General features: G+C 46.3%; 1 protein-coding gene across 4 annotated transcripts in view; it reads right to left on the reverse strand.

Moving 5' to 3' along the window:
- FLT1 (fms related receptor tyrosine kinase 1) overlaps window positions 1-12681 on the reverse strand; it is a 178802-nt gene that overhangs the window by 114903 nt on the left and 51218 nt on the right. For all 4 annotated transcript variants that reach the window (XM_023250349.2, XM_045047390.1, XM_045047454.1 and 1 more), the window contains 6 exons: window positions 11434-11558; window positions 7533-7695; window positions 7059-7195; window positions 4421-4595; window positions 2864-2981; window positions 392-561 (listed from right to left, as the gene is read on the reverse strand). In XM_023250349.2, coding sequence (XP_023106117.2) covers window positions 392-561; window positions 2864-2981; window positions 4421-4595; window positions 7059-7195; window positions 7533-7695; window positions 11434-11558 — 888 coding nt within the window. The remainder of the gene's footprint in view (window positions 1-391; window positions 562-2863; window positions 2982-4420; window positions 4596-7058; window positions 7196-7532; window positions 7696-11433; window positions 11559-12681) is intronic.

The raw sequence follows: 12681 nt of genomic DNA on the forward strand, positions 1-12681 counted from the left end.
AGATAACAAGCAGACATGAAATCGTTTTGATGGGGGCATATGTGATTTTTAAAATAATTACTTAAAAGGGGCGCCTGGGTGGCTCAGTCAGTTAAGCATCTGACTTCAGCTCAGGTCGTGATTTCACAGCTGGTGAGTTTGAGCCTCACATCGGGCTCCGCACTGACCGCACAGAGCCCGCCTCTAAGCCTCTGTCTCCCTCTGTCTGCTCCTCCCTCTCTCTCTCTCTCTCTCTCTCTCAAAAATAAACAAACATTTAAAAAGAAATAAATAAAATAATTACTTAAAAAGTTGGTTTAACTTGGTGTTGTTATATCGACTTTTGATTTACAAGTTTTCCTGACCTTCACCCCTCCCCGAAACCAGAAGGAAGCGTGAACGGTCAACTTACCATTTACAATTAAGGTGGTGGTAAGGTTTTTAAACACATTTGACTGCTTTATGGCCAGCAAGATTGTGTAATCCCCTGCATCTTCCGCAGCAACATCTTTGATGATTAATGAGTAGCCAAGAACCAAATAGCGAGCCGATTTCTCGGTCACAGGGAACCCATCTTTTAACCTGCGGTTAAGGGCATGATCAGGAAGTCATTCCACACTGCCTCTCCGATAGCACTTTAACACTGCCATTTATGTTTGTGAGCTCAAGGTGATACATACGTTGGTCTCAATGTTCATTTAAAAAATTTAGACACTAAGTTTCCAGGGAAACCAGGTGGGGTTTTTAAGCTGAGACACACAGAGCACTGGGGTGGCTCACTTGGAAGGGTGTCTGACTCTTGATCTCAGGGTCGTGAGTTCAAGCCCCACGCTGGGTGTGGAGATTACTTAAATGAAGAAAAAACTTAAAAAAAAAAAAACCCTAAACTGAGACACACTTCACATTTATTGGCAAGGAGGAAGAAGTACCTTGAAGGAAGAAAGAAAAGGTGATGGTTTAAGGCACCCACAGGGGTGCTGCTGGTCACCATGTGACTTAAGTATTAACCCAGAAGCACCGGCTGATCCCCTCCAGATGTTTTTCAGAGTTTTCCACGACGCTTCATCGGCAGCACAAGGGCCATTGTAAGTCAGATCAACTAGATAGATCATTTCTCCAGATAAAAAATAAAAATAGACTTTTCTATTGTGGTCTCATGTGGAGTTCTTATTAGTTGTATAAATGGTCACACCAGTTGTCCCTTTCATAAACTATAGTGAAACCAAGATTATCAAGATCTTTCCCCCGAGGGAGAACAGTTAAGGCACAAAACTCGCAAACAAAAGGTACAAAACTTATTATTTTTTTTTTTTTTACTTTAAATATATCAACGCCTAGACATCCTGCAATTGCAAACAGAACTGAGAGTCGGGAGACTGAATGCCACCCTGTGCTGTGCACCCGACTCATCCGTTCGGACACCACGTTTCTTCAAGTTTTCTAGACTTTCTCAAAGACTTAACTCTAAAAAATTCTACGATTTCATTACATTGCACGGTTCTTCAGCTGGGCATTTTAAAATCTCTTAGTTTACTGTGTTCCGCATAAAGGTAGATGCCAATAGTTCATACCCATGCAAGTTCTGCAGGCAAATTCTCATCACTAGAGAGTCTCAGTTCTAAGACAGTCCAAATGGCTATGCTCGACTTTACGACTGCAACTATGATCTTAGTTTACTTTTATTTCCCATTAGCCAGTCGGTGGTTTCGAAGATGGGCTGTGTGTGTGTTTTCAGTCCCGGCTTCAGAGTTACCGAAGAAAGTAGCACTGTTTAACAGGCGGGGATGCTCTCAGATCCTTTGGAAAGAGCGAATGTAGCGCCTAGAGTGATTCAGTTCCTCTTAGGGAATAACGGACACTCATGGGAAATGGACTTTTGGACTTTCGGTACATCATCGAACACACGGAAATCTCTCTTTTACTGCGACGGCATGGAGGGGCATAGCAGAGTTTAACGTTCTCTTTAACTCCCTATTAACTATTTGAGGAAACGGAGAACAAATCCTGCAATCATGCAGAAACGGAGAACAAATCACCCAATCACGCACCAGCAAAGTAAGGGGTGGTGAAGGTGATTCTACGGTGATACCGCTTCTATATTGTCTGGGTTGTTTTCCTAATCGGTTTCGCACCGGACTCTTTGTTTAAAATGTAACGGTCTGGGCCAAAGGTACTGGTGTTCAGCAATGATTTCACAGAATGACTGCAGATTATCAACAGATTACATTGTTTTACATCAGGTGTTGTGCGAACATTAAAAAAAAAAAAAAACAAAAAACCTGCTTCAGGAGTTTCTGAATATGCAAACTTCGAGCCAAAAAAAACCCCTTAATTAGTTCAAGTAGGTCCATTCGTCCGCCCCTGCAACTGAATAAGTCTTGTCTCTATTAATGTTTGTTTAATTTTAAAACAAGACTGGAACTTTCATCCCAGCTGTGTATAAAAGAATTATTTTCAGATAATAAAAGAATTATTATCCTCATTACAAGGGCCTGCTTCTTCAGGGTTACTAGAGCATGTTACATATTCAAGATGCTTCCTATCCATTGCCCAACACACTCCATTCAAAGGACGTTGACATCATAGAGAGGCTTAGAGTTGCAGAAATTTAGTCACAGGGAGTGAACGGCTAACTTGAACCGAGAGCTCAGAAACACCTAATCCCTTGCTCCGTCCCCTGTGACACACCGTGTCGCCTCCCCTCCGGCCCGGTCTACCTCCTTCCCTCCCGGCCCAGAAATCCACAGAGTTCTCTGCTTTCTACCGCTGTCTGGGGAACTTATTATCTTGCTATTTTTTTCAGGAATTCAAGTCACTGGGCTCCTGCATCTTCCTGCTTAACACGGCATATCTTCAACTGATAGGAAAATAATTATGGTCCTACCACAGGACTTCTGGCGAGGGAAATGCCTTCACTTTCATAGACAGCCTGTAAGACCGCTTGCCAGCAACTGTTTCCAACACGTGCTGTTTTCGATGTTTCACAGTGATGAACGCTTTATCTTTGAAAGGAGAGGTGATAAAATAGATTAGAAAAGACGATGTTTATCTTGACCAGAACAAAAACAATCCAACTCACTGCCTCATTCAAGGACGGTTGCCAGCAATGACCCAATGGCACTGAATTCTGACCAAGCCTATCGATGAGCCCCGATATCGATCCAGGAATAAAATAATTTAGAAGCACTCCCACCGGTGAAAACACTTCGCATCAAATGGCTGCAAGCCAAACAGAAAAGCAGAGGCAGGGCAACAGAAAGCAGAACTCCTCACGTAGCCACATCACAGTAAGAGAAAAGTACAGAGACTTCGAAAAACCTGCTTGCCCAACGTGAGTATGGTGGAAGAAAGTCTTCGGGCACCTGAAAATAACCGATCTGATTTCAAAAACCAACTGGAGAAAGTCAAAAGAATCCCAAAAGGGGCGCCTGGGTGGCTCAGTCGGTTGGGCGGCCGACTTCGGCTCAGGTCATGACCTCGCGGTTCGGGAGTTCGAGCCCCGCATCGGGCTCTGTGCTGACGGCTCAGAGCCTGGAGTCTGCTTCGGATTCTGTCTCCCTCTCTTTCTCTGCCTCCCTCCCTCCCTCTCTCCCTCTCTATCTCTCTCAAAAATAAACATTAAAGGGGCGCCTGGGTGGTGCAGTCGGTTAAGCGTCCGACTTCGGCCAGGTCACGATCTCGCGGTCCGTGAGTTCGAGCCCCGCATCAGGCTCTGCGCTGATGGCTCGGAGCCTGGAGCCTGTTTCCGATTCTGTGTCTCCCTCTCTCTCTGCCCCTCCCCCGTTCATGCTCTGTCTCTCTCTGTCTCAAAAATAAATAAACGTTAAAAAAAATTAAAAAAAAAAAACATTAAAAAAATTAAAGGAAAAAGAATATCAAAGGCCACTGGCAGCATTGTTCCATAGATTCTGCCCCTCACCATTTTTCAAACAGTGGAAATAAGTAAGGTTTTCAGGGACTGTTAAGTATTTTCTTTACAGAATTTGCCTGTTGGAATTAAGCGACAACACTAGGGTTTCATGAGACTAAAACCAGGGATAAAAAAATCACATCAATTCTAAGTAATTTATCACACCACATTTTCATTTCCCTAAATCCTAGGGGTACCTGAGAGATTTCCCCCAGAGAATAAAGGAAAATCTGTCCATGTTTTTCTGGTTTGTTCATATGGAAGACGAGAAAAAGAATTTAATAGAGATGATAACATGATCTTACTGAATTATTAACCACAGTTTACTGGAAAGGAAAAGATCCGCTGTCCAATTCGAAAATATTAAATTTAAAGAGCACTTAAAGCGATTTGCTTTTTGGCAGAGGCTAGGAGGGGGAGCAAACTGTATCGCTCATGATAGGGTGCCTCTTGGCCAAAAGAGAATGTACATTTTTATAGCGCCTGCCCCAAACCCACCATGATCAGAAAGTCGAGGATGAATTTGCTTACCATATACGTGCACTGAGGTGTTAACGGATTTGAATGACGGGCCACTCTTCACATGACAAGTATAAAGCCCTTTGTCTCTGTTCTGCACATTGTATATCATAAGAACACTGTAGAACACATTAGCGTCGGAACTGCGTCGGCCAATTCGTTGCCTTACAGAAGCTCTCTTCTTTGCCTAGAAAGAAAATGTATAACAAATGCAGAAACAGTCGTTGTTCACCCGCGAGGGTACAGCACTTCTCAGGTTATGACGGAGAGCAACATTTTATGCCGAGAAGCAAACCTATCTAATGGCAAGATGTTTGGAAACTCTCTGTCTCCATGCGTTTCGAATACCTGCCCCAGTAACATTTGTTAGCACTTCGTTTTCTCCAGACGGACGTTCACGTGCGTTATCTCAACGGTTTCTCCCAACAACCCAGGGAGACGGGCAGCCTTGCTGCCCTTTGACAGGTGAAGAAACTGAAGTGTCAGAGACCACGATGGGCTGGAAACTCAGGCCTTCTGAGTGTCAATCTCGTGCCTTCCCTCTAAGCACACAGCCCTCTAAACAGTCCCCAGTTCTCCGTGCGTAGATATCACTAACTCGGGCAATCGTTATCTTTAGTGCCTGGCGTAATGACTGCTTCTCGAATAGAACACCACGTGGGTTTTCTTTCGCTCTCTTCCTAGAAATGAAGGAGACAGTCCCGAGTCCTGGCTGCCACGTACTAAGCTGTAACCGTCCTGGCCTCGCGATCTCGCTCTTTGGGCGATGCTCTCCAACTTCGGCCAAATCACACCAAATGGATCTGAGGACGTGCAAAGCCACCTACCCACCAGCGGTGGCAGCGGTGGGATGTTGTCCCGTGTTTGCCTCACTGAACACCAAGAGCAGGCCCCGGGGCTCAGCGGGTGTAAATTGGCCACAATGACTCCTTCCTGGTTTTGAGAAGATGAGATCACATTGCCTTTTCCTTTCATTGTTCCTTCCCCGCCCCCGTGTTTTAGCATTACATTTTATAACACATAATATGTTTTTTCTCCCTCTCCATCCTTCCCCATGAGGAGGCATGGAAAAGAAAGACTTTGGAAGCCGTGCAGAACTGGTCTTTGGGTCTTCAACTTAGCACTCGTCTGTGCCATGTTTAAGAAACTTCTACCCACCTGTCCTTGCACTGCCCTGTTGAAACAGACACACGGTTAGGCCACTGTCTTCCTTCTCAGCAGAAACCGGAAGGAAGATGGCAATCACCACCGTCAAAAATCAGACAGTCGGTCCCCTAAATAGAGTTACGGAAAAGCCCTCGGTCTTTGTAGGTATTACTTCTGTCTTCTCGCTTAGAGAACGCTTGCCTTCTCAAAGTTGAGTAACATTGGTATTGTTTCTGTCTTTGGAAAACAGCTGATCCTGGGGTTCAGATATCTGCTTTGGTCTAACACTGCAGCCATCAGCCACACCTAGCTATCAAAATTAAAATAAAAGGGGCGCCTGGGTGGCTCCATCAGCTGAGCGTCTGACTTCTGTGGCTCAGGTCATGATCTCACAGTTTTTGAGTTTGAGTCCCATGTCGGGCTCTGTGCTCAGGGCTCAGAGCCTGGAGCTGCTTCTCTCTCTCTCTCTCTCTCTCTCTCTCTCTCTCTCTCTCTTTCTTTCTCTCTCTCAAAAAGTAAGACAAACATAGAAATTTTGAAAAAATAAAATAAAGTTTAAAAATCCAATTCCTTACTCACACCAGCCACATTATGAGTGCTCATTAGTCATATGGGGCTAGTGGTTACTATATTAGGCAGCGAAGATCTTTCAATCACAGAAAGTTCTACTAGACAGCGCCATCTTAGAAGGTAACTGGCCGTCAGTAGATGCATCATCACACTCTGAGAGTAGAGCCACTAGCAGGGCAAGAGTTTCTTCCCTCCTGGCGTTTATGGAGAATATTGGATTTCTACCAAAACCCAGAAACATCACCCAGCTTGGGCTGTGCCGCATCGATCATACTAACACACGGCAAGCGGGTGCCGCGGGGACAGTTCGAGTTTCTTAACCGTTGATCACAGACTCCCCATCTGCACATTTTCAGACGATTGTTTGCAAGGATGTTTGCTTTGAATGAGGAAACCCGACTTGGCCTTTGTTCTCGTTTTTCTGAAGGACAGCACTGCCCCTTTGTCACTTCACAGACGGAGTACGGGATGGCTGGGCTGTAATATCTCCCCTCTCCAAACACGCTCCGATCAGGTGCCTGACTGTCGGCCAGTATCTTCAATTCATGCGCTGACAACAACTTTTTGTTGTTGTTCTTACAAAAGACAGTCCCTGCCTGGCATCTAGTGATAAATTTCTCTCTCATCTCTAAAGCCCAGAGAAAGTTTCCAGGGATGAGACAATCCCCTCTTCCACCCGGACTCATGCGATCGAAATACCAGCCTGGACACTTCAAAACAAAACCTCCAGACATCAAAAGACCGTATCTGTGCACACAGACTCCCAAAAGTCAGGCCAGGAAAGCATCCCAGCAAACCCACAGCTTCCCTGTTGACTCCAACTGCCACAGGAGTCGGAATATCCTGATTTTTCCCACCTCGAAAACGCAGTGGCATTTCACTCGCCAAAAATAAATATCACCCTACGGGAGAAATAGAAAAAAACGTCACTCACTTCACCGGGATAACTCCAGGTCATTTGAACTCTCGTGTTCAAGGCAGTGGTAGTTGTACAGTTGAGAGTAAGAGTGCGACCTCGTAGCAACTTGACTGGGCTTGGAGTAATTATTTGGGCATCTATGATTGTATTGGCTGCAAGCACAAGAAATGAGATTTTGTTTTTTTAAATCAAAGTGTCAGGGGCGCCCGGGTGGCTCAGTCGGTTAAGCGTCCGACTTCAGCTCAGGTCATGACCTCACAGTCTGTGAGTTCAAGCCCCGCGTCGGGCTCTGGGCTGACAGCCCAGAGCCTGGAGCCTGTTTCTGATTCTGTGTCTCCCTCTCTCTCTGACCCTCCCCCGTTCGTGCTCTCTCTCCCTCTGTCTCAAAAATAAATAAACGTTAAAAAAATTTTTTTAATCGAAGTTTCATTAAACAGATACACGCTGGAGCATTTTGGCTCACGTCCATGCCTCTGGAACACCACTTACTTTGGCGATAGGTAAGATAGTTTGTCTTGTACAGATGTCCGTTGACTGTTGTTTCACACGCCAGAAGCCCTATTTCTCTGTATGTGGCATTTGCTATTATGAAACCCTTCCTGCTGTCCCAGGTTATTCGTTTTCCATCAGGGATCAGAGTATCATGTGGAAACTGAAAAGAAAGAGATGGGCTTGAACAAAATCGCACCAGCACCATGGCGATACGGCTTCACCGATGGCTTCTGAAAACATAATTTTCACCGAAGATGCAAACAGTACAGGTAAAAGCTCTAGTTTGTGCTAACTGGCTTTTTCGTTTTCTTCGCATGTAGCAAGAAACACACGATGATGATAAATTATAGTAATTATTGTAAGAATTCATTATCAGCCTCAGTGACGAGCCGCACCCACCCAGGACGGACCCAGCTGTCACGTCAGACTTCCAGCGGGAGCCCTTATCACTTGGCCTCCGGGAATCAGCCTTGCAATAGACTGGCCTGATATTCGGTAGAGAAACCACTGAGGAATTTTTCCTCTGGGGCTGCCAGGTTACCCTCCCGAGTCCCATCATCTGGAGCTTTTAATAAGCCATAACTTGTCCTCCCATTTTTGCATGACTTAGTAAAGAGGTGGCTGTCCTAAGAGGACCGTAAATAATTCCAAGTCCTTGGAGATGCACACCATTGACTTGGCTCTCGCTGGGGTTATCGTCTGGGAGGGAAAACGCCAATGAAACGGACAGCAGACACAGCTGCAAACAGATGCAGAGTGCTGTCATGAATGAAGTGCTCTCAAATTCTCAGAAGCATTCCCAAACACAGTGAGTCCAAACGGAAGAAAGGCATCCATGATGTGATTGGCCCTTATGCCTTCTGCTGGACGCCAAGGACTTTATTTTTGAAGACGGCGATATAAACAACCCGCCTCGAGGTCCGGCTTTACTAAGGGGCATTGCTGCATACTGAGTGGTTCAGCCAAATTCCCCCGATGTCAGATCGCCAGCCCAATTTCAGAGGCAGAGCACCCTGGCTACCACTGTGACTTATCTCCCGCTAAAAAAGGAAAAAGAATCAGACCACCTTCCCACAACAGATTATAAAGGAAAAGGCCAAACTGCCCTGAAGAAGTTTCAGATCTTTTCTGTCTTCTTTTAAGAGAGTGCACCTTGCGTTCGCTCCTCTGTTTATCAATTATTTATATTGCTTGCTGAAGGAGCTAATCTGGCCGGGATTTGTGACTCTATGGCAGAAATTCCTATGTGAAAAGTCACCAGTGCCCTGTCTCCGAGAGCACGTCTGTGTTGGTCTATGTCTGTGTTTCTTAACTCTGAGAGGAACTGGAGCCTGTTTCTGAAGACCTGCACGCAAGTGAGGGATGCTCTTCGTGTTTCAGTAAATCGTGATTCCATCTGCAAACTTAGGAATGCTAGGTGGAAGAGAAAGAACCTTCTCCTCTAATTCGGTGCCCACGATGAAGGGAAAAGCTCGGGAAAATTGAAGTCAGGGATTGAAATTTCTGATGCCTTAACAGCAGGTGAACGCAGGGGCGCCTGGGTGGCTCAGTCGGTTAAGCGTCTGACTCTGGGTTTCGGCCCAGGTCGTGATCTCCCGGTTCGTGGGTCCGAGCCCTGCATCGCGCTCCGTGCTGACAGTGCCGGGCTTGCTTGGGATGCTCTCTCTCCCTCTCCCTCTCTCTGCTCCTCCCCTACTCGGGCTCGCTCGCTCTCTCTGTCCAATAAATAAAGCTAAAACAGTGTAGCCGAACACAAGCATGTGCTGAATGTTAAAGGAAGGTTTGCTGATGGACTTCCTCAGCCCAACTGAAAAATATACTGAAGTCTCCTTTAAGGTTTTCGACTAAGTTTCTCTTACTCTCATCTACCCTTACCGCCACTAATAGTATTCCATTGACAAAGAAACTGTTCAGAGGTGACAAGAGCTCATCAGCTACGGTGGTGGCTACGTGTGTCGTAAAGGGACAGGAGGAGGAGCGGCCTCGAAAGAAAGGACTGTACGGGAGGCTGTCTCCAGGTGACCTTGGCTCTGCCACCGCTGGCCATGGGGAGAGGAGAGGGAGGGGACAGCAAGTTAAAAGGGTTAAGAGGGGAAGCGGGGGGCGGGGGGCGCGGAGATCTTAGAGCAACTTTAGGGCAACACAGACTCGTTCCAGTATATACGGGGCAAACCCAAACCCCTATTAGAGCAACTATGCCTTGCTCTCTTGCTTGTGTGTATTAGAGATCTTAGGTAGAAAAACCGAGAAAACAAACTTCCGCCTCCAATTTGTACACGTGGGAATCTGGGAGTGTTTCTTACAAAAGATCAGCGATCTGCATTACAGCAAAAAGGCTTGCACGAAACAGAGACGTGCTGTATTAATCACAGAGCAATTATTACGTCAAACTATGAGGAATGGATACCATGCTTGATAAAAGAAATATCACTGGATAATCAATCAAGCATTGAGTATTAAAGTGTTAGACAGATACCCTCGAATGGGGGCTCAGTTTGGGCCAGGAACTGTGCCAAGGGCTTTTAGTGCATCACCTCAGCTACTTCCTGACACCCACGTGAGGCGGGTGCTACTGTAATCACTCCTATCTCTCCAGGGAGGAAACTGAGGTGGAGGGAGTTCTGATAACTAGCCAGTTTGCCCAGCAGGTTAAGTGGTCGGGTGGTAAGAATCCAGGCAGCGTGCCACAGGGCTCTGCTCTGAACCACGCTGGCCTTTCTCCTGTTACCAACTAAACCCTTAGCAAAGGTGGCAAGGGCATGGAAGGAGGAGTCAAGATACGGATTCCGATGGCCATTGTGGCCTGCGGTGGGAGGGTCTTCAACTCCAGAACCTCAGTTTTTCCTTCCTTCCTTCCTCTGGCCATTTCCAGCGCTGAAATATACTGCTTTTCAACATGGGTGGTGACACACGGATACAATGGAAGCCAAGACCTGTCACCGATGGACTAGATCGAGGGCTTCTATCAAATCAGTAATGTAGGAAAGTGAAGGCAAGGGAAGAAGACGCTTCCATCATACTCCAGGATTCAAGGTCAACAGTGATAGCGAAAATCACTCTGAACTTTTCCAACTCGACTACCACCATCACCAAACTCCTCCGGAGTACCCACAGTGTGAGCCGTCGTGCTGGGTGCTGCCTTGGTGCTGCCTTGGGACAGCCTTAACTTCCCCCTTTAAAGCTCAAAGCTCTTAGGAGTCACCACAGCTTTCCGCCTGGGGAGTTCTTGTCCGACTTTCAACCCTAGTCCACTCCCCAACTCTTACTGCCGATGAATTAGCCGGAATGTCACATTTTAGTCCTTGTCTTCATTAGATTCGACTCCAAATCTTTTTCCTTCTCCACGTGCATAATTTATAACACGGTATAAAGAATAAAAAAAATCTCAAGCGTAACTTTCTCTCCCCCTCTCTTCCCTTCTCCTAAGCAGCTAAGTTTGGATGCCCAGCAGGAGATAAGCTTGTCGTTACCAGGAACTTCGCGACTCAAACTCAAGGTGGTGGCTCCCTAGGCACTTGTCTCATCGTTCCGTCCTCAGCAAAAATCTAGATTAACCGCTCTCTGCCAAGCTACTGACTCACAGAAGCAAGAGAAGTGGGTTTTTTTTCCCCCACATCTGCAGACATTTGGATTTGTGGCAATATAGAAACATTCCCACAATTTTAGTTCTTTCATTATATTCACACACAGTTATGCCCACGTTATCATTTTATTTCATTTAAATACATGCACGGGTAGGACGTCTAGCACTTATCCTTTATAGTCAAAAGACACTCCAGAAAAGTCCACTGAGCAGTCCGAATGTCTGTAAGAAAATCATTCCAGGGCGATAAAATGACGAATTCACCGCGCTCATTTGCAGTAAAGGAATTCTGAGAGAAGCATTGCTCGGCTTTACCTTTTTTAAAGTAACAGTGACGTTAGGTGACGTGACCCGGCAGGGGATGACGACCTCCCTTCCTTCAGTCATATATATAATTTCAGGTATTTCACTGTGCATCTCTAAGAAAGGTCTATCTGTATCTGAATGAGAAGAAAATGCAAAAAACAAAACAAAACAAAACATATATATAAGTGGTTGTATGAAGAACGTGTAGACATTATGGCTGGTGAAACAGTATGGTCATGTCAAAGGTCCCCCCATCACGTGACCCGTAAATTCACACATTCTCGTCTCTGAATTTGGCCCTCTGTTTTTGCCCAGGAAAAGAATGCCTCTATAGCGAACCAGGTTCCTTCTTCTGTTCCTGGCCTGGGGTCAGATTGCCCCTGATGCCCCGATATGCAATTGTGAAACGGGCGGGGTGGCGGTGGGTTTAAGTCACTATGGGAAAGAAACCGTGAAAGTGCAGGGAAAAAGCAAGGAGAGTATTCTGCATGAACTTCTTGCCACAGCTACGCTAAGGGCCTCAGGAAGCGCCCTCCGGAGCCTTCGTAAGGAGTCAAAGGGCCCTGGATGCGATGGTCAGTTGACTTTGGAGCACAGATGACTGGCAGATAGAGGTAATGCAGACGTATCAACTTGGAGACAGGATTCGCATTTGAGTGACAGAAGCCTGACTTCAAGACCATCCCCAGCAGACTAATCATGAATGAGAAGCTCTGAGCTGCTTAGGACAAGGGGAAAGGTTGGAGCAGCAGTGCTGAAGACCACATTCACTTCACAGGCACATCAGAGGTCTTTGGCACGCACTACATATCTACGAAGGGCATAACATGTGCCAGTGCATGCAAAAGGACTGGAAAAGGCTTTAAACCATCACCCAGATACCACCCTTAAAAAGTATGGCATCTGGCCAAGTCTCAGGGGCCAGAAGGATTCAAACCACCTGTTCAGCTTCCCTGTGGTTCCTCTGGGGACCAGAAAGGCATCATATGTCTTAGAAACATTTGCACGGTCTACCTTGCCCTGCCCTCAAGAGCCCGCTGCCATTTCGTGACCTCTTCAGGAGTCGCTGTGCTCCCATCTTCTGCCCTCGACTCCAGCCTTACACGCCCAGACGGAAAGAACCCCAGTGTCTACTCTCTCCATCTGGGCCTCAAAGACCCAACGAGGTCCCCACCTGCTTGCTGTACTTTAGGAAGCTCACTCTGGATGCCGGATGGAGAATGGAAAGAAACAGAGGAAGAAGTAGGCAGTGGTTGC

The sequence above is a fragment of the Felis catus genome, chromosome A1 (assembly GCF_018350175.1).
Source record: "Felis catus isolate Fca126 chromosome A1, F.catus_Fca126_mat1.0, whole genome shotgun sequence".
In the NCBI taxonomy this organism is placed as follows: domain Eukaryota; kingdom Metazoa; phylum Chordata; class Mammalia; order Carnivora; family Felidae; genus Felis; species Felis catus.